The 27,199-nt window shown below is 38.2% G+C and overlaps 1 protein-coding gene across 2 annotated transcripts in view; it reads right to left on the reverse strand.

Moving 5' to 3' along the window:
- The window catches only part of mxra8.S (matrix-remodelling associated 8 S homeolog), a 38,709-nt gene extending 11,904 nt beyond the window's left edge, over nt 1-26,805 (reverse strand). The window contains 4 exon segments of one of the 2 annotated variants that reach the window (NM_001086406.1): nt 808-909; nt 2,142-2,447; nt 5,612-5,635; nt 26,365-26,576. In NM_001086406.1, the coding sequence (NP_001079875.1) occupies nt 808-909; nt 2,142-2,447; nt 5,612-5,635; nt 26,365-26,413 (481 nt within the window). In that variant the 5' untranslated portion in view covers nt 26,414-26,576. 2 annotated transcript variants of the gene reach the window in all.
- Nucleotides 26,806-27,199: the final 394 nt, after the last annotated feature.

Here is a 27,199-nt window from a genome sequence, read left to right on the forward strand (position 1 = left end):
CTGAATGTGCAGGTGCATCTTTTCTTGGCCACTGGCAGTTAAAAATTAGCCAAAAGGGCAGGGTCTGCTTTATAAAGCTAAGTACTGTAGGTCGGTATGAAATGTGTTTCATATGCAACATATGAACTTAATTAGTTCTTCTATTTCTGGCATCTGCTTTTGGCTGACATCATAACATCAATCTCTTGGTTAACACACACATATTACAGGAAAGACATCATCCCAATATTTATTTGCATAATGTAAGAAATCACAAATCTAAGCAGCCTTCATATATATACAGTATATACTAGCTGAAGCACAGGGGTCGATTAAATCTTTACTGGGCCCAAGATCCCAAACCCCTCCCATGTTATTCCCTTGCCATGCCCACATCCTACTTTGCTCCACCCCCATTCTGTGCATGCCACAATGCCTGTCAAAATCTGGGTTTCCCATGGGGATGAAAGGCTCCGGATAGAATTTATGGAGATCTGCCACTGCACCTGCATATGAGTGTTGGCCAATGGATATTCAGATTTGAATGTCTCTATTGTGAAGTATAAGAATGTGCACAACCATAGAGTTCCCACTGTCCTGTGATATGTATACGTGGGCCTATAGAAATCCTATGTGTGTCATTAGCCTTGCCAACTAGCATTTAAGTTGTTTTGACTCAAAGCTGACAAGGGCTGTATAATCTTATCATGCTAGATTCAAAATACGTGAAAACCTGAAGGCTGTAAAGAGGGAATGAGATGGTTTGAACTACAGTCATTCATTGTGTCGTTCCATCAATGAGGTTATCCTGCTTGTTGGGCATCTCACCTGATTTTGTAATGTTTAGTTGAACTCGGACAGTCTCATCCAGGTGGCAGTAGTGATGATGGAGATTGCAGGAATACAGCCCTTGATCAATCATTGAAACATCTTAAATAAGAAACAGTTTTAACAGTATTAAAAATAAATCTTCTATAACATTGCACTCTTTAATGTAATAAAATAAGTTCTTTACTGTAGTGTGTTGGGCATGGTAGAATAACGCCACGTTACACTATGCTTACAAGTGCTATCAAGCCTGAACATTTAAAACCTAGCTGCATGGTTCGACTGGCCTGTCAGCTCCCTGGTGGGCACCGTTGATGAACAATTTCAGCAATAGAACTATGTCACACCAATACCATTTAAAACATTTTTATATCTAATGGGTCTAAGAGTGGTTCATTGATGTTATTGTCAATAAAAAATAGGAGTTTGTGCTACCATGGAGCAGTACGTCATGGCACTCAGGTCAAATCCAAGCAGGGACAAACCCTTGCTAAGTTTATTTCCAAAGGTGTATCATTTCGGGGTAAACCCTTTTGCAAAGCTTGACAAAGGGGTTTACCCAGAAACGTTGTACCTTCGCAAATAAACTTACTAAGGGCGTGTCCCTGCTTGGATTTGACCCGAGTGTCAGTGAAATTCTTTATACGTACGAATCTGGAGGTTATTAAAGCCTTCTTCACCGAGCACTGAGCATTCCCTTTATGGAGAGCCAGGGTGTGCAAGTGTGGTGACATTTTATTATTCCACAGTATGTCATGGAGCATAACTACTATAATTAAGATGAACTAATTTACTATGTAATCCCTAAATTGTTTCAGCTTTTCATGTACTGTAGTTCTATAAATGTAGGGGTACAACAACACTAACATTCTCTTTTAACTCTTTTACCTTAGCCCCTTTTTTCATTTTCATTTAATTGAGAGACATTTACCTAAAAATTAATTTTATATCTTGTAGACTGACATAATTAAATACGATTTATAGCTTTATTTATTATTTTTTAAATATACTTGTAACGCCAATCTGGGCTATCCAGACCACAGATAGTTGGTATGAGCATGGGTTACATTGGACTCACACATCAGGATCAGGGCATTCACTAAGTGGAAGCTATCCCTTTAAGGTGTAGTGATACACCTATATATGGAAACGGTCTATGAATAATAGATTGTAAATGTAATATATGTTAGTTTTAAAGGAAGCCTTACATTAAAGACTTTGCACAGCATGGATTTATAGAATTTTTGGTTGACCTTCTGATACAAGATAAGTAAAACTTAGGGTGTTTTGTTGATTATTCCACGGTTGGCTTATGTTAGCACTGTATATCCTACCTTTGATGACCAGTGAGAAATTGCCATCTTGGAAAGCTGACTCTGAAACTGATATTCTCCTCTGGTTGTAGTCTTTGTAGATGCGCTGCTCCCCTGCAGAAAACATGTCGAGGAGGCGCTCTCCGCGGTAAACCCCTTGACTGTTATACAGGTCCCAGTGAACAACACGTTGCCTGTCCATTAGATTGTCCTGTGTCCACACCATTCTGTAACTCTCACATGTCAGGAAACCTTGATCTCCAACATGAGTACTGATATTAGTCACTGACACCACAACACTCTCTGGGTTTTGTTGGCTGGCAGGTACTGTTGGATTATTCAAAGAAAAATTAATTTGTTGGGTTTTGTCTTTATAGTGGTAACAATTATATAGCTCAGAGAGGTGAATCTAGACTCTAGATGGGTATCTGCTTTTATTTTCCATTAGTCTAAGCTATAGGCTCAGAATAGGGGAGCGGTTGCAGATGTATATCGATACAACATAAACTGCATGCAATACACCTGTAGAATTTCCCAGAACAATCAGGGACAGTGCGGTTGGGATGGAGAATCATAAGGTATATATATACCTTAAGTGCACCACATCTGTCCTGCATGACATGGTTTATGATCATATCATTACTCATTATGAGCATTGAGGAATACCCACACCAATCTGAACCAACAGGAACATGCAAATGCAATATCAGGATTATCCCACAAATATAAAAAAGTTACCATGATTTTGTTTTGTTTTTTTGCTTTGCTATATTTCTAACACTGGCCCTCCTGGTTTATTATGAGGAGAACAATGTTCTAATTCAATTACCCATGAGTTTTCATGGGATCATTTTTTTTTGACCAAACACAATTTTTATTGACATTTAGGGCCAGATTTATCAAAGGTCGAATTTCGAAGTTAAAAAAACTGGTTTGGTGGTCGAAGTTTTTTGGGGTCAAAGTGGGCCTACTTCGAAGTTTTTTTTTTAACTTCGACCTTCGATCTCCCAAACTCCCCCAATTGCCTGCATACAGGTTCTAGGAGGTCCCCCATAGGCTAAAACAGCACTTCGGCAGCTTTTAGGTGGCAAATGGTCGAAGTTTTAAAGAGACAGAGACAATTTCGATATTCGAATTTTGAAGTTTTTTTCAACTTTCAATCGAAGTTGGACTATTTGATGGTCAAAGTACCCAAAAATTACTTAGAAATTCAAAGTTTTTAATTTCGAACCTTCACTTCGACATTTGATAAATTTGCCCCTTACTGTTCAGTTCCAGTTAAAACATCAAAGTAATTAAAGACTATGGGTGTAAGTAATATATATACACTGTAAAGCCAGTTCCACAAACGACAAACTTGGGCGATAGGGATGTAGCGAACGTCGGAAAAAAAGTTCGCGAACATATTCGCGAACTTGCGCAAAAATGCGAGCGGTTCGCGAACGGTTCGCGAACCCCATAGACTTCAATGGGAAGGCGAACTTTAACATCTAGAAAAGACATTTCTGGCCAGAAAAATGATTTTAAAGTTGTTTAAAGGGTGCAACGACCTGGACAGTGGCATGCCAGAGGGGGATCAAGGGCAAAAATGTATCTGAAAAATCTGCCTGTGTGTGCTTGGAAGAGATAGTGTAGGGGGAGAGCTGTTAGTGATTTCAGGGACAGATGATAGTAAGTTTGCTGGCTAGTAATCTGCTTGATACTGCTCTGTATTGGAGGGACAGAAGTCTGCAGGGATTTGAGGGACATTTTAGCTTAGGTAGCTTTGCTGGCTAGTAATCTACTGTTCTCTTTAAACAACTGCCATACGTTGACCTTGTAGGCATTGTTTGCCCAGTTTTTTTGGACGCAGCCACTGAAGCACAGTTGCCAGAAAAAATATGCCATATAAATGCTGAAAATAGTAATTTTTCGCCATACGTTGACCTTGTAGACATTGTTTGCCCAGTTTTTTTGGACGCAGCCACTGAAGCACAGTTGCCAGAAAAAATATGCCATATAAATGCTGAAAATAGTCATTTTTTGCCATACGTTGACCTTGTAGGCATTGTTTGCCCAGTTTTTTTGGTCGCAGCCACTGAAGCACAGTTGCCAGAAAAAATATGCCATATAAATGCTGAAAATAGTCATTTTTTGCCATATACGTTGAGTCAACGTATGGCAAAAAATGACTATTTTCAGCATTTATATGGCATATTTTTTCTGGCCTCTGTGCTTCAGTGGCTGCGGCCAAAAAAACTGGGCAAATAATGCCTACAAGGTCAACGTATACACTACTACAGCGGTGGATACGGATTACGTAAAATATATTATGGCTGCTTGAAAAAAGTCACTCCGGTGTTTTTTCTGGAGACGGTAATATTATGGATATTTAGACAGAATGTGAACAAGGTCACACAGCTAGATGGCGGGTTGAAGAAAACAGTGTGCAAATAATGCCTACAGGGCAAATAATGCCTAAAAGGTCAACTTATACACTACTACAGCGGTAGTAAAATAAAAAAAAGTAAAATAAAAAAAATGAATATTAAAAAAAAAAATTAAAGTTGGTGCTGCTGAACTACTAGGAGCAGCAGATTAGCACACCAGTCCCACTCCCCAACACTGCTAGACTAATAGCACTGGGCTCTTATAGTAGTAGTAGTAGTAGTAGTAAAACAACAAAAAAATAAATAAAAGCAGTCCTTACAAGGACTACTGTTATTGCAGCAGTCAGCAGATGAGATCAGAAGCAGGACAGCTGCCCACTGCAGCTACATACAGAGCACTGCAGTAGAAGGTAGATTACTAGCCAGCAAAGCTACCTAAGCTTAAATGTCCCTCAAACCCCTGCAGACTTCTGTCCCTCCAATAACAGAGCAGTATCAAAACGATTACTAGCCAGCAAACTTTCAACTGTCCCTGAAATCACTAACAGGCAGCAGCTCTCTCCCTACACTATCTCTTCAGCACACACAGGCAGAGTGAAAAAACGCTGCAGGGCTTCGGTTTTTATAGGGAAGGGGAGTGGTCCAGGGGAGAGCTTCCTGATTGGCTGCCATGTACCTGCTGGTCTGGGGTGAGAGGGCAAAAAAAAGCGCCAACAATGGCGAACCCAAAATGGCGAACGTCGCGCGACGTTCGCGAACTTCCGGCGAGCGCGAACACCCGATGTTTGCGCGAACAAGTTCGCCGGCGAACAGTTCGCGACATCTCTATTGGGCGATAAGAGGTGACTTGGAGAGAACTATATGAATATGCCAAAGCAATACTTTTCCCATGGTTAGATAGCTTGGGTTCGATGGCTTGGGAGGGATCACTTAAAGACATGACCGATTATGGGCATCCAGTGATTCAGTGAGTGATAAACACAGGCCATAACAACAGAACTGTAGACAGGCAAATATTTGAGTGCCAATGAGAGAATCTGGAACCAAGTACTAACATCATTTAAGTATTTTCCTACTTGTGACAAGCTGCTAGAAGCTAATTATGGTTATTTATTGACTTACCCGAATATAGATAAACAGTGGCACCTGAAATAAATAAGAAAAGTAGACATCAGACCTGGCAAAAGACAGGTAAGGAAAATATATCACAGCCCAACTTTGCAAGGAAAAAAATCCCTATACCTTTGAGTTCATTGTTGGGCTAAAAATTGAGCAATGGGGCTAAATACATTAGATAGCTGAGTCTATAGCAACGTCTTAGCAGAAATCTTGGGTGAGGAGCTAGCATCCTTAATTTGTTGCAAAGCAGTAGATGAAATTAAAACAAAGGGGGGGACCCAAGTCAGCTATTGTACAGCATGCATCATGCGTATGTCATTTTAATAAACTCGGGGAGGCAGATTTATCAAGGTTTAAATTTCAAATTCATGTGAGTTATTTTTTAACTCTAACGAATTTGATTTTACTCGAAATTCGATTGGGGGGTTATTTATTAAATGTCTTAAACTCGGACAAATTTTACCGACCCGAAAACTCGAATTGAATTCAAATTTCTCTGAAAAAACTAGAATATCAGGAAGGCTACTAACATCTTCAAAATGGACCCTGGACCTCTCCCATTGACTTATCCAAGGGCAAGAGTTTGATAAATCTGGAAAATTGAATCAGAATTTTCAAAAAATTCTAATCAAGTTTGGATAATTCACTAGTTGAATTTGAGAATTTAAACCATAAAAAATTTTGAAAATTCAAATTCAAATTTTTATTTCAACCATTAATCCATCTGCCCCTTAAATTCAAAGTCTTTATTTCATTTTATTTAAATGGAAATTGAAGGAGCACACGTAGGTAAGAGGGAACCGTGTGAGACATTTTCAAAAGGAATCAATACAATTTACAATGTAATGTTTAGTTTAGCAACAAACAGTTTGGCCTTTGCTCCATTCACACCTATGATTTTATAAAAGAGAATAAATAAAGGTACTGACTTTTTGAATTGGGTATGTAAATTTGTAAAAGGAAACATCTTTTTCTGTAGTTCATAACATGTTATTACAACCATTTTGGCTTTCTTTTCAGAATTCTGTATAGGGCTAGATTAAAGACAGTATAGTCACTGGGCTATAATTACACTTTGGAAACTGCCTTTTAAAAATAAACATCCAATATCAAAGCCACCCTTTACTTTAGAATACAGTATAGCAAGACAAGAATGCCTGGCCTTGGATTTGGAATGATCTTGAGTGGCATCCAGCACATTACAAGGTTTAAGGTCAGTTTTGTTTAGTCTAAAGTATTTATATATAATATTTTGGTATTTCTACATTTTTGGTTTTGAATGTCCCATTAACCAGCTTTCTTAAACATTGTAGGCATGGGGAAATCATCAAAATATCAGTTAAATGCATAATCATGCACATTTGACACCCTGGACAGAATCTCCCATAAGTTTTGTAGATTTCTCACAATTCAAACTGATTGCATCCCCTGCAAACATACTGTATAAATTCATATAACATTAACTTTCACGGTTCTGTCTCCAGACAAAGAATATGGTATGTATTCAGGGTGCACATGTGCGATCCTGCACAGTTCAATACAAAAGCCTTAAGCTAATACTGGAGCCTTTTTTTTTCATGATTCAAGGCACATCAAATGTATGCCAGTGCTTGATTATTATAATTGCAAGCTATCATTTAAAAATATAATAAGCACCCTCTTCAAAGTTAATGTAGCCTCCATGATAATACCTTTATTAGCTGGCAATTTATAAAGAAAAGTTCCAACTTCAAATTTCTCTGAAAAAACTAGAATATCAGGAAGGCTACTAACATCTTCAAAATGGACCCTGGACCTCTCCCATTGACTTATCCAAGGGCAAGAGTTTGATAAATCTGGAAAATTGAATCAGAATTTTCAAAAAATTCTAATCAAGTTTGGATAATTCACTAGTTGAATTTGAGAATTTAGACCATAAAAAATTTTGAAAATTCAAATTCAAATTTTTATTTCAACCATTAATCCATCTGCCCCTTAAATTCAAAGTCTTTATTTCATTTTATTTAAATGGAAATTGAAGGAGCACACGTAGGTAAGAGGGAACCGTGTGAGACATTTTCAAAAGGAATCAATACAATTTACAATGTAATGTTTAGTTTAGCAACAAACAGTTTGGCCTTTGCTCCATTCACACCTATGATTTTATAAAAGAGAATAAATAAAGGTACTGACTTTTTGAATTGGGTATGTAAATTTGTAAAAGGAAACATCTTTTTCTGTAGTTCATAACATGTTAATACAACCATTTTGGCTTTCTTTTCAGAATTCTGTATAGGGCTAGATTAAAGACAGTATAGTCACTGGGCTATAATTACACTTTGGAAACTGCCTTTTAAAAATAAACATCCAATATCAAAGCCACCCTTTACTTTAGAATACAGTATAGCAAGACAAGAATGCCTGGCCTTGGATTTGGAATGATCTTGAGTGGCATCCAGCACATTACAAGGTTTAAGGTCAGTTTTGTTTAGTCTAAAGTATTTATATATAATATTTTGGTATTTCTACATTTTTGGTTTTGAATGTCCCATTAACCAGCTTTCTTAAACATTGTAGGCATGGGGAAATCATCAAAATATCAGTTAAATGCATAATCATGCACATTTGACACCCTGGACACAATCTCCCATAAGTTTTGTAGATTTCTCACAATTCAAACTGATTGCATCCCCTGCAAACATACTGTATAAATTCATATAACATTAACTTTCACGGTTCTGTCTCCAGACAAAGAATATGGTATGTATTCAGGGTGCACATGTGCGATCCTGCACAGTTCAATACAAAAGCCTTAAGCTAATACTGGAGCCTTTTTTTTTTCATGATTCAAGGCACATCAAATGTATGCCAGTGCTTGATTATTATAATTGCAAGCTATCATTTAAAAATATAATAAGCACCCTCTTCAAAGTTAATGTAGCCTCCATGATAATACCTTTATTAGCTGGCAATTTATAAAGAAAAGTTCCAACTTCACTTCCTGAAATAACCCCTTTGTTTATTATGAAAGCATTATTATGTTTCCACTAGTGATGAACAAATCTATTCTGTTGCGCCGAAAAATTTGTGAAACTGCTGAAAATTAAGCGAAACTCATTAAAGTCAATAGGCGACAACATTTTTTTACGCCCAACAATTTTTCTTGCATTTTTTTCTTACAGCGACTTTTTTTCTCTGCAACTTTTATGTCTTGGCGACTTTTTGTCCAAATGCAGTAAAGTCAATGCCCGTTTTTATCAAATTTTTTTCTCACTCCAAATACATTAAAATGAATGGCCATTTTTTCTTGCAACTACTTTTTTGGTCTCGGCAACTTTTTGTGATTTATTTCACAGCAAATTTTTGTCGCAGTTTCGCAAAAAAAATGCACCATTTCTCCTCAAATCTCTAGTTTTCACCCTGACATTTTTACCCTTCCACCTGTGTTACCATGTATATAGTTTGGCGATGCCTGGCCACAAAATTTGCAACTTTACTGGTTGGAGAATTACAAATTTTGAATAAAAGTGCATGCTTTTATTTTCTTTTATTATTTCTGTGTGGTATGCCCCTCTATGTTGCTGCATAAAAACTGAGCCTGATCCTTACTTAAACTACTTCAATGCCAACATCACTCACATACAGAAAGCAGCTGCTCTGAACCCTGATAATATGGAAAGTTAAAGCTTAAGGAAATAAAGTTTTTCCTATTAAAGATGCTTATGAGAAAGCCGATGGAGGCTGGAGCTATAACACATGGATAAAGCAGGGGTTTTTATATTTTGCCTTAAAGCCAGAAACAGTCCAGAGGGAAAGAGTTCAGTTCTGTATTTTCAATTTAACCTTGGTTATAGAGGCAAGACTGTGATTAACTCCCACATTTAACTGTAGATGTATTTTTTAAGTCCTGACCAATTCAGGTGGGTGGTCTTGTCTAGAGGGCAACTATACAAAGTCCAGACATGCTGTAGCTAGGGCACTTTCTGTGTTGCACTCATGTAAGGAAATGATAATAGGTTTTCACATGTCATCACTAACACTGAAAACATTAAGAGCTTTCAGATTCTTTTATTCTATGCCAGTATTTTTTGCAATCAGACTCCACTTTCTACAAAGGGACAGAAGCCTGGCCAATTCTATGAGTAAATTACATGCTTTACCCTTTTGAGTGTTTTCTTACTGCAGCAATGTTCCCAGGAAACCCCACAGCAAGCTAGTATTAAAAGAGAATCTCAACTTCTGCCTTATTTAATAAAATGTACATGTCAAGACTACATAGAGACTAGTAGCAGTGTTTACCTTTTTAGTTATAATTTAATGGCAGTTTGTATCAAATTGAGCACTAAGGGTTGTTGATTCTTGATTTATCCAAGTCCAAGAAGAAATGAGCACTTGTGTCCCTGAGCTATGTTCATTAATAACTCCTTATTGACAAGAAAATGGGGAAAGATGGAAAATAAATAAAAAGGGAAAAAACTAATTTTTTGCTTGTTGGCCCTGAGGCTGAATGTTATGCCACACTCATATTTAGTTCTGCCAGCTGGAACACATAAGAAGCCAAGACACTACAGAAACTTTTACTAACAAGTTACATGGTTCAGTTGGGTTGACCCCAACTTTGACAGTCTACCCTGACAATTTAAATCTCCCATCCCTCTAACCAGTTTAGTTGCACATCTCTGCACTCTCTCCAGCTCATTTATATCCCTCTTAAGGACTGGAGTCCAAAACTGCACTGCATACTACAGATAAGACTTTACCAGCGACCTATAAAGAGAAAAAAAGATGTTTTCATCTTTTGAGGTAATGCCCTTTTTCATGAACTTTTTGCTTTAGTAGCCACGAAATAACACTGACTGGAATTACACAACTTGTTATCTACAAAAATCCCCAGATCCTTTTCAATTATGGAAACCCCCAACACACTTTGATTTAGTGTATAACATTTATATTATGTCTACTGCAGTGCATAACCTTGCATCTAAAAAACTAACAGCTAATTATTAAAATGAATGCCCTGTTTTTGCTACCACACATTTGCAAAACATACAACTAAGCTCTAGGAGTAGCAGGTCCCTATATAAGACAATCATGTTGTCCTCTCCTTCTTTCTCAATCTATATATCAGTAGTCACCAGCACCATTTGGCACCAAGGGGTCCCAAGACTTTCTGGGGTCTCACAGCCAAACTGCAGTGGTTACAATGTAGACAGTTCCACTCTGGCCTTAAATTACTGGGGCTTATTTAGAGACTGCCTGTTCGCAGGAGGACCCTATACTTAACTCAAACCATAGATTAGTTGATGTACACTGGCTTTTTTGCAGTGTCGAATCCTGTCTCAACCAAAAAAACACAGTGTAGATAGCAACTTCCCACTCTGTTCACAAGGAGATGAATCCAAGGAAAAATGACAGAAAGAAATTCAGTATCTATTTTGACTTTTTGGTTCTTTTACCCCGCATTAAATTGAAAAGACTTTGGAGAAAGGCCATTGGCTTTAGCTTGTAGATCTAGTAGATCTAACATGTAATATGCTCATAAGGAAGTTCAACATCAACTCACATCATGACTTGCCAGGATGAGGCAAAGTCACAGCAGAGTATTGTAAAAACCTACAAACTAACCATACCATAACTAATATTCTGTTCCTTTCAAGATTTTGGTCTTTGGAAGTCTGCCTGAGCTCATTACTACAGGTCTTCCAGAAGTATCATTTTTTAGAACTTCAGAGCAGTGCATGCTTAGGAACCTATGTCTCAAGAAAATTTACATTTTTGTCCACACATATTAGCCAAGTGAAAGGTCAGCTTTCAGTGAGTAAGTAAAAAACGTCAACATTTAATTTGGCCATATTCTGCATTCTTAAATTCTAATGTATTGTTGGTGATCATTATTATTATTGACTATGAAGATTTTCATTCATCCAGGTCATGGTATATTTAGTATAGGTAAATCTAAAACAACTGGACTTGTATATATTTATTATTATTATTGGTGATTTTTTTCATGAAAGGCCTACTGTAATTTTCAGAGGGTGTTAAGTCATTTTCAGTGATTTTTTTAGTGTGGGTTATAGATATTTCTGGGCCCCGCAGCAAATTATTTATCAGGCTCCCAAAATGTCTAGTGCTTGACTTGTTTTGCCAATATTTATTGAATTTTATTTGAATTAGGGATTCATGGGGCCCCAATAACTCCTGGGCCCCCTTGCAGCCGCAGGGTCTGCTTCCTCTGTAGTTACGTTCCTGGTGGGATGGTTCACTCTACCTTCCTCTAGCTCTACCTCCCTCTAGTATCTCAAACATCAGAATTCCAAAGATTTCCAGCATAGTTCCTCTGTCCTAGGATTAGGGATGCACCGAATCCACTATTTTGGATTTGGCCGAAGCAGCGAACCCTTCTCAAAAGATTCGGCCGATTACTGAACCGAATCCGAATCCTAATTTGCATATGCAAATTAGGGGTGGGAAGGGGAAAATATTTTTTACTTCCTTGTTTTGTGACAAAAAGTCACGTGATTTCAATCCCCGCCCCTAATTTACATATGCAAATTAGAATTTGGTTCGGCCTGGCAGAAGGATTTGGCCGAATCCGAATCCTGCTGAAAAAGGCCGAATCCTGGCTGTATCCCGAACTGAATCCTGGATTTGGTTGCTGCTTAAACAAAAATGTGATGGAGCAAACTCACATTTAAAGACACTGGGGCTCATTTATAAACCCTGGGCAAATTTGCCCCTGGCCAGGAACCCATAGTAACCAATCAATGATTAGCTTTTCTCAGCCACCTGCAGGTTGAACAATGAAAGCAAACCTTTGATTGGTTGCTATGGGTTACTGCCCAGGTGCAACCCAGGTTTTATAAATGAGCCCCAGTCTCTTTTCATTTCTCTCATATCCTCACAAATCTGTTACAGATCATACAGTAACTTGTTTTACACCTGAACCACCACAGTATGGTTATGTTTTTTTGGCATTAGATGAGTATTAGGAAATTGGCATCTGAATTCGCATTCAATTCATTGTATATAATTCATTCTGAAACAAATCTAAGTATAAATCATTAGCTGACAGGGTGTATCCACAAGGATATTTCCAGTTCTGATTTACAGCTTGTTAGTTTCTCCTTCAGACAAAACATTTAGAGGCCGATTCACTTAGCTCGAGTGAAGGATTCGAATGAAAAATACTTCGAATTTCGAAGTATTTTTTTGGTACTTCGACCATCGAATTGGTTAAATTCGTTCGAATTCGAACGAAATCGAACGAATCGAACGAAAAATCGTTCGACTATTCGACCATTCGATAGTCGAAGTACTTGCCCTTTAAAAAAAACTTCGACCCCCTACTTCGGCAGGTAAAACCTACCGAAGTCAATGTTAGCCTATGGGGAAGGTCCCCATAGGCTTGCTAACCTTTTTTTGATCGAAGGATTTTCGTTCGATCGTTGGATTCAAATCCTTCGAATCGTTCGATTCGAAGGATTTAATCGTTCGATCGAACGAAAAATCCTTCGATCGATCGAACGAAGGATTAGCGCTAAATCCTTCGACTTCGATATTCGAAGTCGAAGGATTTCAATTCGAGGGTCGAATTTCGAAGTATTTTTAACTTCGAAATTCGACCCTTAGTGAATCTGCCCCTTAAAGTATGAGCCAGAAGTGTCTACCCAGCAAACGTAATGTACCTGTTACGTTTAGAAAAACGTTAATTTTCACTTATATATAATATGAACTATGCAGCACATTCACATTAAAAATCAGACTAAAACAGGTAGATCTAAAACAGAACTCACACGATCCTCTAATTCATTGAATATTTTCTGGGATGACAAGTGGGTGAAAGGAATTCTGAGCTTTATTACGAAACCAAAGGCTGAGCAGCAAAATAGAGTTTATTAGCACGCGACCTTAAGCTCTCAGCTACCATCTGTTCCCACTTTAAAATATTTATCACACGGTGTTATGAATCTGTAGATGGATGTGGTTTTCTAGCAGTAGGTGTTTAGCAGACATCAGACTATGGGTTAAAGTTCAATAAAAGGGTATTAAAGGTTTAAAGGGACACACATATCAAAATATGTGATTTATTATATAGAAATTGTAGAGATTATTCTTATCCGACATTCCTGTTGTACCATGAATTGTCATCACCTCTTTATGTCACCTTGCTTGCAGAACCCCTGAGTATACATTATCCTGTATCCTCTTTCTAAATTCTGCATACATACCCTTAAAGGGGTGGTTCACCTTTTGGTTAACTTTTAGTATGTTATAGAATGGCTAATTCTTAGCAACTTTTCAATTGGTCTTCATTATTTATTTATTTTTTATAGATTTTTAACTATTTGCTTCTTTCTACTGACCATTTCAAATAGGGGTCACTGACCCCATGTAAAAACAAATTTTCTAGTCATGTCCACCAGACTGATGAAAATACAAGTTGGAGAGCTGTTGAATAAAAAGCTAAATAACTCAAAAACCACAAATAATAAAAAATGAAAGCCAATTACATATTGTCTTAGAATATCACTCTCTATATCATAATTTTGCAGTGCCTTTATACATAGAATTTCCATAAGAGGCAGGTGAAAACTGATTCAAATACATTTACGTTCCAGCCTCTCTCAGCCAGGCAATGGGAGTGAGCAATGGCAATGCTAAATGGGTCTTTCTGCCAACTAGCTGAAATTGACTCCAGCTCAGAAGAGAAACTTAATATAATGTAGAGGCTTCCATGATAAATAAAAACAGACAAAATAAAAAAAAATGTTGGTTACAACATATATAACAAAATTATGCAAAATTTATATTTTTAATGCTGCCTCTAACCCAGGCTAAACTCTGGCTTAAGACCTGGTTCTCTTAGGATCACTGGGCTTGTGCTGTTAGTTTAGCTTGTGCACTTGCCTACAGGTTGGCTATAAACATAATAATTACAATCTTTCCTTGAAAAGATGTTTCCAAGAAAGATCGTTCGTTTCAATACACACGTGTAGAGTTGAAACGTCAGATATACAGGTAGAAACAATAGAATTCTACCTGTATCTGACGATGGCCGATGTTTGGGTGCCTTCAAAGGCACCGATCAAATTTTTCAATCCAGCTCGATAGACGAGCCGACGTCGGTAGATATCGAAGTCTTCTGCCGGTATCAGTCGGCTCTTTTCCTACCATACATACAAAAATTAGTTTTTTACGATATTATCTGTGTGTCTATGGCCACAAGTGTAAATAATACACCTATGAAAGATTGCATAGCTCCCTTCCCATTCTAAAATACTGAGATGTTTTAGTGTATGCAGTTCCATAATATGGGGTATCTCTCTTGGATCTACTTGGATTTAAGTATGCTAATTATACATATAATATAATTAAAAATGAACTTACCAAATCCTATTTTTAAAATGTAATCCACTGAGTCACACGATCGAACGACTTTCCTTCTATCACAAATTGCCTAAAAAGCCTATGGGAACTTTTCCCATAGGCTAACATTGGTGCTCGGTACGTTTTAGGTGGTCGATGTTTTTTTTAAAGAGACAGTACTTAGACTATCGAATGGTCGAATAGTCGAACGATTTTTAGTTTGAATCGTTCGATTCGAAGTCGAAGTCGTAGTCGAAGTTCGAAATAGCCAATTCGATGGTCGAAGTAGCAAAAAAATACTTCGAAATTCGAAGTATTTTTCCTTCTAATCCTTCACTCGAGCTAAGTGAAGTGCCCCATTGTGTCTGCAAGTTACCCATAATACTGTGAGCTCTAGAGAGGGTATCTTGGCTTCTATCTTAATATTTTATACAGTTTTTTTTTATTCATTAAGGGGCCCATTTACTTAGTTCGAGTGAAGGAATAGAATAAAAAAAACGTTGAATTTCGAATGTGAACTAAAAATCGTTCGACTATTCGACCATTCGATCGTCGAAGTACTGTCTTCGTTCGGTTGTTTGATCTAACGAATTGCAGTAAATCCTTCGACTTCGATATTCGAAGTCGAAGGATTTCAATTCGGCAGTCGAATATCGAGGGTTAATTAACCCTTGATATTCGACCATAAGTAAATTTGCCCCTAACTGTCACAGTTTTCACCCCACATCCAGTTTGTGGTCAGCATATATAACTGTATACACATAAAGGCTTTGTATATCTAAAGACACTCAAAGTAGATAAAAATAAAATGGTAGGTCTGGGGATGCTTAGTTTGAAATTTCTAGAAAATATATGTTTTGTTTTTTTTAAAAAAAGAATAGTCATATATATTACCAATTACATCACCTGTTACTCTGTAGTACTGACCACACGCTATTTTTTCCTTTTGGTTTGAAATAGATACAGTACAAAAAAGCAAGGCCGACCATACACAGAATGATCTTCTCAAATGATGTGGATCTTTGCCCATTTTGCCTCAATAGGTGGAGGGCTAAATAGAGTTGCTCCAATCTATGGCTATTAAGCCAACAATTAAATCACAATAGGAATGTTAGCTGAGCAATAGAGACAGGATAACTTGCATGGATCAGTGAGGTCCTCATCCACTGTGATTTTAAAAGCTATCCCTGGTTGGACAGACCAATGTTTTGCCCCTTACATAAGCCAATAAGGTTAAAGCATGGACTATAGTAACCCGAGACAGCTTGAAATATTTGTTGTAGATACAGTAAGATTTAATTGAGGTTTCAAATGGATTAGCTTTTAAGCAAATGAACTCCCAATAGTGTCAGCCTCTCAACCTATAACTAGCCTAATGTCTGTAACCAAGAAACTGATCGCAGAACTGACACCACAAAACTTTGTAACGTTCAACTATCCATCATTTTCAACCAAAGAACTACAATTTTCATCTGCCTGTTCCTCTGCACACCATTTTCTCAAGCCGAGTGTTTATGAATAGGATTTTATTATTTTTATCTGTGCTTCCTCATTTAATCCAAGCCTCCACACACATTTCAAATGCCACATTTTTGGATATTACTACAAATGAGTTTGTTACATTCATCCATGCTCATTTTATGGCTTCTCTTACCCTCAGTGACAGTTACACACCCACTCTTATCCTTTGTTCTCAATGCATTCAGAAATTCTGCATTTTGCCAAGTTCCGCTCATAGGAACAGAAAAAGACAAGAACTTATTCTGCTTCAAGAAAAAACTAAAATGCCAATAATTACCATATTTAAAGGAGAACTAAATTTTAACTAAAGAAGTAGCTAGAAATGTTGTACATACATTTTTGGGCTTCTATACCAGCCCAAGGCAACCACAGCCCTTTAGCAATAAAGATCTGTGTCTCCAAAGATGCCCCAGTAGCTGCCCATCTTCTTTTCTGCTGATTCACTGCACATGCTCTGAGCTGATGTCAGTTACTGAACTTAGGGACCGACTCAAAATATACTTTATACAGGGCCGGATTTGTGTCTGCCCCTAAAATTTCACCGCCCTAGGCCTGGATCTTTGTGGCCTCGCCACAAATCCAGGCCTGACTTTATATACAGAATAAGGGGCAGATTTACTAAGGGTCGAATTTCGAAGTTAAAAAAACTCGACCCTCGAATTGAAATCCTTTGACTTCAATTTCAGGATTTTTAGCGTATTCCAAAGCACTTTTCTACGTTTTTTTTGATCGAATAGAAATCATACGATCGAACGATTAAATAGTTCGAAACGAACGATTCGAAGGATTTCTATTCGATCAAAAAAACCTTAGAAAAGTGCTCTGGAAGGTCCCCATAGGCTAACATTGCACTTCGGTAGCTTTAATTTGGCGAAGTATGAAGTCGAAGTTTTTTTTAAAGAGACAGTACTGAATGGTCGAATATTCGAACGATTTTTACTTTGAATCGAAGTCGAAGTAAATTTGAAGTCATAGTATCCTATTCGATGGTCAAAGTACCCAAAAAATTACTTCGAAATTCGAACTTTTTTCACCCGAGCTTAGTAAATCTGCCCCTTAGTGTCACAATATAAGGCTGAATAGTAATTAATACAGATAATTACTACATAGCAGCACAGAAACCAGTGCAACTAGTGTCAGAATTTAATAATCAGCCCTGTAGCATCAGCTTATTTTTACAGACAAACCTCTGCTTGATTTGCAACAACCCCTAAGCTTAGCTTCTCAACAGCTGCTCAGAGCCCACTGAGCATGTGAGTGTCACAGCCACTTTCCAAGATGGTGACCCCTGTGACAAGTTTGACGTTCTGGATCATTGCTGATATTGAGAAGCTGACACTTAAGACTGGTGTCATGAGTTCAGTATTTGAAACATGGCATTTTTAGTCACATTCATTTTTAGGGTTTAGTTCTGCTTTAACTGTAGAGCAATGCTGGAAGATGTATCTTAACAAAACTGGAAGGTCACTGTTTAGACTACTCATATAATTAAATATCTACTAAAAACTGCATACCGTATATACTCGAGTATAAGCCGACGCGAGTCTAAGCCGAGGTACCTAATTTTACCTACGAAAACTGGGAAAACTTATTGACTCTAGTATAAGCCTAGACACAACTACAGCCCTGTCTCCCAGGAGCGCACATTCCGCCAAGGCGACCCCCCCAGCGATCAACCGGACTTCTTTGCAAAGTTGATGGTGACAGAGAATTACACAGATTACTGTGTGCATTGTCCCACTGTCCCACTACCATGTGCAGAGGGTGCTGTGTGATATTGCCATCACTGTTAATCTTTTGTATAACCAACAGAGGGCGCTGTGTGATATTGCAGTCACTGTTATTCTTTCATTTAACCAACAGAGGGCGCTGTGTGATATTGCAGTCACTGTTATTCTTTCATATAACCAACAGAGGGCGCTGTGTGATATTGCAGTCACTGTTAATCTTTCATATAACCACCAGAGGGCGCACTGTTATTCTTTCATATAACCAACAGATGGCGCTGTGTGTTATTGCAGTCACTGTTATTCTTTCATATAACCAACAGAGGGCGCACTGTTATTCTTTCATATAACCAACAGAGGGTGCTGTGTGATATTGCAGTCACTGTTATTCTTTCATATAACCAACAGAGGGCGCTGTGTGATATTGCAGTCACTGTTATTCTTTCATATAACCAACAGAGGGCACTGTGTGATATTGCAGTCACTGTTATTCTTTCATATAACCAACAGAGGGCGCTGTGTGATATTGCAGTCTCTCCACAAGCGAACTGTCGGTATAGGAATGATTAAAAGTGACTGCAATCTCAGCTACTGCCCACTGACTCGAGTATAAGCCGAGGTAGACTTTTCCAGCACATTTTGGATGCTGAAAAACTCGGCTTATTCTCGAGTATATACGGTAATGTATATTTAATATGTAATTAATATATATTTATATAACAATCTTAAAAAAGGCTGGATGCCCAGGGAAAATGCCACCTGTGCCCTTTCCTATAACTGACCCTGACCATTCCTGCTAAATATATAATGACCACTACAGAAGGTCATAGTTATTGACAGAGGGTAGATATGTATGCAAGTATACTGAGAGGGCAGTTAGATATGAACTTGCAGTATGAATAATTCCTACGGCGGTTACATTATTATTATGGCTGATTGCTCGTCATCACGAAGAGGAAGTAACTGATGAACTATTACTTTAATGTGGACTTTTTTTTTTATAAATACCATACTATTTAAATAGGTCTGTGTATTTTTTTAGGCTCTTTCCTTCCTAAAGTTAATTTAAAATGAACTGTGATCATAATTACAAAAATACCTCCTTATCCAGCTCAGGCCCCAAGCTTTTGAAATAATAGATTTCATACCTGTTACACAACCATGGTACAGTGCCAACTCTGCTAAATACAGATTAATTCATGCTTCCCCCCAGCGCACACATGAATCTCTTTTTTTAATTAACTTGGGTCTGTTAGAAGTTACCAGTCACTTGTGAAGTTTAAGAAGTATTTTAGAATATGCACAGCCAGTCATATTTTACAGACCAGGACATAAATCAGCTCAGGAAAATTAGTTGTGCCAACAAATATATAATTTTCACTAAGAATTAGGTAATTCATTATAAAACATGGAGTTTAGGCCTGCAGGCTATAGAGCTCCTGTAAAAAAAAATCAATCCATTATTATTGTTATTATTATAAGTGATAAAGCACACACCCTATTTAGGACTGACTGCATATTATAGACAGCTCTATGAGAGGGGATATAGCTACTGATACTGCAGGGAGAAGCCAACTTGTATATGTCAGAGTGCCAGGCTTATTTTATACAGCATAAATAAGATACAGCCAAAGATTTTCATGCTACATTACATGCACAGCTTGGACACAAACACTTTAATGCGGCCCAAACACTGTGCTATACATCACTGCAATTGTCCCGCAATCTGAAATATATATTAACAGTAACTGATCAGAACAATGTTAACTCTTGCCAAAACTCATCAGAATGGGAAGATACTACCAAGAACTATACAGGAATTTTCTTCCATGCAAAGCTTCGGATAAAATGTGGTTTACCCTAATGAAAGCACTAAAATTCTTATTGAGCAGAAAAAATATTTAACTTTATTTATATTTATATAACTGTAGGCTAAGCGCTTATAATTTAGCACCTGTATGAGAAAGGCAAAATTCTAACCAGACAAATTACTAGAACATTGCTGTCCAACTTCTGTGGTACCGAGGGCCAAAATTTTACTGGCCTATGTGGTGGAGGGCCGATAATAGAAGTCAGTATTGGTCACTCCCCTTTTAAACCACACCCACTGTAAACCACACCCATGTTATCTCAAGAACTTTTAAGATCATATCCACATTAATGGTGGTAGCACACCAAAAAACCAAATGGTTGGTGCTCACTGCAGGGAAATCCCTCATCACTCATGTGTGAAAAATTGAAGTCATGTTAAAACATACCCTTAAATTCATATGCCTCATTATCCCCTGTGGATAATACAACAACCCCACAACACATGATTAAACACCTTAGGGGCCCTTAACAACAATTTCCAAATGCTAATAAACCCCAAGAACAAACCCCTAACAGGCTTACATCCCACAGGTAGCGTAGGGCAAGCAGAGAATGGCACACGCAAGTAGCACTGGGCAAGCAGAGAATGGCACACACAGGGAGGGAAGGCAGAACAGAGCAGGAGACAGGGAAAAATATCATTCTAATATGTACTACATACAGTGACACAGTGCTGGTGCCCCATTAGCATTTTGAATAAGGTGTGAACAGGTGAACAATATAGGCAGTTTCAGTCTGGGTCTCAGGTGTGAACAGTACAGGCCTTTAGGGGAGTGAACAATAGAGGTCTCACAAGTGTGAACAATGCAGGGGGATCACAAGTGTGAACAATGCAGGGGGACCACAGGTGTGAACAATACAGGGGATTTGTCTGAATTTGAGGTTTAAACAATGCAGGGGCCAGTTAATCTCTGTAGTGATACCTTTTAAAGTTTACATATGGTAAACAGACACAGCATGTGGGGGGGCTACAGAAGGGGGAGTAGCTGGCCGCATGCGGCCCGTGGGCCGCCAGTTGGACAGCCCTGTACTAGAATATATGTCATGTCAGCATAAACAGGACTCCACCTAAATATAAGAAGAGCTGGCTACATAACACAGTGCACATTCAGGATGAAAATGAACTGAAACTGTATTAAAAGATTAGTGCTCTCCCAAAAAACACATTGAATAAACTATTAACTTATAATTGATTGTTACCTGGGATAGTGCTAACCGTTTAATCTGCGTTACCGCCCGCAGGGACATTGACAATTTACTAACAGGTGCCAATTCTCTAGCAAAAGAGACAGGCGCTATAGCTCATTCGCACTCTATCGCCAGGCGACAATTCGCTCTGTCGAATGGACATTACTCCGCAAATTCACTAAAATGTGGATTTTACTGAACGTTACCTCTTTCGCCAGACTTCTCTTCACAAGCTCAGTAAACCTTGAGTGCTGCTTGAATTTCAATTGCCCCATGTTAAAAATGGGTAAAAATTAGATTTCTATGTGATTTTTTCCTGGATAGTTCATTCTCAGAGTGACTCTGTACCACTTTTGGGTGCACTGAGTATTTTGTGAAACCAGGAAAATAAGCATCACAGGGAAAGTTGTGAACCAGGGTCTCTATTGATCGTGATGGTTATATATAATACTGATACCATGAAGAAATCAGAATTGTTTCAAGTACTAAGACGAGGTAGGGTAAGGAACAGAATGGCAAAAGTGATGAGTCAGTGGCCTCAAAGTAAACAAGGTAAGAGCCACGTGAAACAGAATCTCTTATAAGAGCCATGTCAACAAAATGCCCTGGTTGCCAGTCTTGGTCTTGTAGTATTAAAGATACTTAGGGGTACCTCAGGGTCCTCAAAGGGTGCTTTAAGGAATTGCACTAAGATTTCCATACCCATCATCAGCACAAGAAAAAATATTTAAACAGTTTGGCAGTCACATTGGTGGAAGTGACATCCCATTGTCATGCCCCATTGACCTTGGGCAGTTATATTATATTGCCACCAAAGTGTGAAGAAGTAGACTTTGGGGGTTACTTAAAGACAAGCCGCATAGGCATAAGGGTAGGTCAAGCAGATTTATTACATTCCCAGTAACTTAATTCAGCCTCTAAAGCAGCCATATTCAACCAGCAAAATGTGGATTTTTTATTTCCAGGGGTTGTTCCCACCTGTAGTGCAACATCAGCTGAAGGGCCAATAGTTGGACATCACTGCTCTAAAGTTTCTGCCCTGTAATAATTATTTGGATGAAGGGGGGATAATCTTGGGTGTATTATTTGTCTGGAGAAATGATACAATTCTGTAGTGTATAAAAATAACAGTTATTGCTGTTTATGTTAGTAAATGCTTAATCAAAATGGGAGTTCTGCATAAACTATTGCAGCTGTTTTTAGGAAGCAGAGGCTGGAGGAAGAATTTATTTGCTCTGCCAGGAAATTGTAATGAATGTCTCATGCACAGTTAAATTTTTAAACAAAATGTATTGTAGCTATAATTAAATGTTAGTTCTTAGGGTTCCTTTAACTAAAGCTGGAGTCAGCTATGGAATGATGTCACCAGATTTTGCTGCAAGTCTCTAGCAGTGGATGTGGGGTTGGAGGGGACGTAATGTCTGTTGTGTGATAAAAAAACAAACAAATTTGCTGTATCAGCTATTGCAAGATGATCTGGGTTAGGACATATATGTTCACCTCAAATATCAATCTAACCAATAGAGGCATAACTTCATTAACCCTATGCAGAAAAATTTGGACCAGGCCCCATGTCCCCTGTAAATTCCAGTCACAAGATCTGCAGTACTGTCACAGTTAACTTACCTTCAGTGGCCCTCCTTTATTACCTTGGGATAAAAACAGGCATTCTCCACAAATTCTACCCTATCTGGTCTTCATGCTGCCCCAACAGTCACAGCTGAGCTTACTTAGACCCCCTGCCTAAAATTTCTACTTGACTCCACCAAAGCCTACCAAGGTACGAGCCAGAGACAGAACCTTCCCTACATTAGTCAAATTAAATAATTTTTCAGAACACAGACATCTAGAGGAGTTACCAGAAGTTCTCCCACTAATTCCTTTCACAAGAAATTGTTGAAGTATGACAGACAATTAAATCTATCTGTTGGACTGGGCTAACAGGGCCCAACAGAAAACAAGGAGCCAACTCATCTTATTTCATTTCCTGTTATCTTCGCATTACATTATTCTTTACAGCCTTGTTCTCTATTATCCTCATCAACTTTTCCCAGGGCCGGATTTACATAGCGGACGCCCCTAGGCCCACTGCCATTTGTCACCCCTGTCCCCCCCCCCCTTTATTCGTGCAAATTTTCATGGAGATTGTATCTCCTGTGCATCCCCAGTGTTTTCGAACCGATGTGGGTGTGGTTGGGCAGCATGCCACCCCCCTAAAATCCTGCCGCCCTAGGCCCGGGCCTAGGTGGCCTTCCCACAAATCCGGGCCTGACTTTTCCTTGCTGTTTATTATGCTCCTTTTTCTGATCTTTTAGCTCTATCTGTCTTTTCCATCTTGACTGCCTCATTTCTTTTCATAGTTCTCTTGTCAACCCTTCCAATCTTATTTTCTACTTTCTTCAATTCATAACTTTTTTTCTTGTAGGAGAAGGTAAATAGCCATGAAGCAGGAATAGAATGCAAAATGGTTAGGTAAAAAGTGGGTTTCACCCACTAGGGCCCACCAATAGTTTTCCTGATGACCCGATGGACAATTACAGTGCTACATTTAACATCCTTTGATGGATTTCCCATTATTTGTATCATCTTATATCCTAAAAGCATTGAGGAAATTGTTCAATGTCATCCTCATACATATGGGGGGTTATTTATCAAGGTCCGAATTTATCTCAATATCGGCTGCTACAAACTCTGATCTAACCTGCTCGGGTTTTTAACGCTTATTTATTAGTACATTTCCCCGAAAATTTGATTTGCGCGAAAAACTCTGATTTTCACGATTTTTCCGTGAATTTTCCCCGAAAGTTCGGAATTTTCCTGAGTTTTCACTCGAAAGCATTAATAACATCGTGAAATTGCCCGAAACCCCCAACACAACCAAAAATCAATGGGACTGTTCTCATTGACTTTTATGCAACCTCGACAGGTTTGAGATGCCGTGTTTTTATATTCTGGCTTTTTAGCCCTCGGGGTTTAATAAATTCCGAAAAATTTGTTTTTTTTAAGCCTATTATAACACAAAAAATCACGAATTTTTCGGAATTCTGGGAATTTCGGGTATTCAGAGCTTAGTTAATAACCCCCATAGTGTACTTTTCTGTCTCTCTTCAAAAGGAGGGATAATAGTGGTTGTGCCCTTGACCAGATATCCTTCAACCCTTTAAAAATGTATCATTTTCCATAACTATGAAGTGGTGGCCCATACACATGCAAGGCATTAGAGAGCAAGAGAGGGTAAATAAAGAGACTTGATCCAGGCAGTATCCTAACACTTCATGATAATGACATCAACTATCCCATTGGTGATCTAGAGTAGAACATCAAACAGAGAGCCTTTAGCAGTTAGTTGTTAATAATAGTGCTGCTATGAAGCAGTGGAAAAGTACAGTTCATCAATATACCTTTGCACATTAAGGGGGTTATTTAATAAGGCGCGATTTGTTTCACGGCGTCCATTTTGATGCCGAAAACCAGAAAAAGTTGTGGTAAAAAATGACTTTACTCCATCTAAAACCTGGCAAATTCATGTAAAAGCCAATGGCAGATGTCCCCTTAACCATTTGAAGATGTTTTAACCCTCAGGAAATGTTTTCACAGAAAAAATTTTTAGAACACTTTTTTTTTTTTTAGAACAGATCCTATCAATATATATATATATATATATATATATATATATAATAGAAATGTTTACATAACTTTCTAATAGGCACTTTCTAATGTGCATAATATAATATTTACACATGAGAGTAACATTTCTGTACATTGATGGGGATGGATTACCAAGAATTGAGTAAGAGCATAAAGAAAACTTGACTGGTGAAAAAGTACAAGTAATAACACCCTATTATTCTTTTATTAGAGCATTGTGATGATATAATCATACCACTGTTTCTCCCCAGAGTCAACGCAAGTGTAAAAAATGGTTGTGTCCAAGCCCTATAGATATTGGGTTTTCAGTGGATTTCTTAGTGATGTTTATAAGGTTAGTTAGCTTAGTTGTATAGCCGTGAAATGTAGAAGCTTATTCTTAAACCCAAAGTTTTGCTGTCTTTAGAGGGTACAAATATGTGATTAGACTGAGTCACAACGTACAGTGGCATCCTAAAGAATAGCATACAGGTGTAGGAAAGAAGAATGTGGTATAATATTGGCTACAATAGGGCAAGATCTTTATACTTTTGTTTCCAATTTGCAGCCCCTCAGCTAGTTGTTCTGCAAAGTAATTTTTACCCCGGTCCCACCACAACTAAAGGCACCCCTTACCCAATGAGCTACATCTGAGTTAGGATGTATTCCTTAACCCTAAGCAAGCACAGATATTGTTTTCTCTGTCAAATGCAAAGGATTATAAGAACAACCATCATTAAACCCAAACAGATTCCTTTGTAGCCCCAAGGGATTGCTGCAAAGAGCTGTTCAAAACAGGACATGGCTCTGCACAGCGACCAGGGCAATGCTCAGTAGGCTGCTGAACATGTCTGTGCCCCTCGGCCACTGGAACATTATTACAGTATAAATGAAGAGTTCTCATTTTATAAGTGAGCTGTTTATTTGTATAACATCAAGTCACTGCTGGATTAGCTGCCAGAGAAAACAGTGTCTGGAATAGAATTTTGTGAATAAAAAGTACTTGACATTTTTCTTGGCGTCTTCGCTCACCTGAGGTTTTACAACCCCGTGTTTAAAAGACGGTTTATAAATCAGGTTTGTACCTTGGATGATCTTGAGCCTGCCTCCTATGTACAACATGTAACAGACTAACTTCTCTGTCCAAACCTGGTTCCACGGGGCAACAAATAACTTCATAAATGAACATAAAGAAGTAGCTTTATATTACTTGGAATTTGCATTAAAATGATCTAACTCATTGTAAAAGTAATGTTTTGAAAGTAAAATAGTTTACGGAGTTCCAGAATGCACCACAAAGCAAATGCAGCTCAGTAGACTTTCTATTACCCAGGGACAGTGAACCAAGCAACCACCTTGGGTTAAGAGAAAGATACAAAAGAATGATAAATTATTGAAAAACACCCAGATTTGTTCAGTCTACAACAGGATTTATATACAAATTATATATCTATAAATTGAGGAATTCAGCCTTACTGTGCAGGAGGATGATGTGACACACCAGGACTTTGCACCTTATCTCCATCTCTTTTGTTTACAGCTGTGCACGAAGATCCTGTGGTATAAATGTCCCTTTGCTCTTGTTGGATTTTTAGTTAATCTGACATCACCATTCAGTGACTTCAGCAGTTACCGCTATTGACTTGTCCTTCTACCAACCAATTCCAGACCTGCCCTGCAGTATCTTGGACTTTCTGCTTCGCTCTGAACAGCAGAGACCCAAGAACAACTGTGAACTCTTACAGCCTCCTCCTCTCCCTCCTCCCTCCCTGTGTTGCTTCTGCTATGGAATTCATTTTGTTGAAGTCTGTACAAGTTCCAGCTGCAGGAGGCTGTCCTTGACACAGCTCCATCCCCATCAAGTTGTTTTTGATCTATTTCAGTGGTTTAACTTTACTTGTTTCACGGCTATAGAACAAACATGGAGCCTCTATTAACTCAAGAAACAAGATCAATCTGTGTCGAGCAGGAACAGCAAGTTCCCTGCCCTCCAGCTCTTGGGAACTATGATTCCCAGCAACACTATAACTATAAAAAGGGCCTGTTTTAGGATGCTGGGAATTATAGCTCAGACCTTAAAGTGATACTGTCATGATTTTTATGGTGTTGTTTTTATTTCTAAATTACACTTTTTATACTGCAAATAATTCACTCTACAATTTAAAATTTCATTCCTGAACTAACAGGTATATTAGTTTTTAGTTGTAATATTGGTGTTTAGGCAGCCATCTCAGGTCATTTTGTCTAGTCATGTGCTTTCAGAAAGAGACAGCACTTCAGGATGGAACTGCTTTCTCCAGGCTGTTGTTTA

The sequence above is a fragment of the Xenopus laevis genome, chromosome 7S (genome assembly GCF_017654675.1).
Source record: "Xenopus laevis strain J_2021 chromosome 7S, Xenopus_laevis_v10.1, whole genome shotgun sequence".
In the NCBI taxonomy this organism is placed as follows: domain Eukaryota; kingdom Metazoa; phylum Chordata; class Amphibia; order Anura; family Pipidae; genus Xenopus; species Xenopus laevis.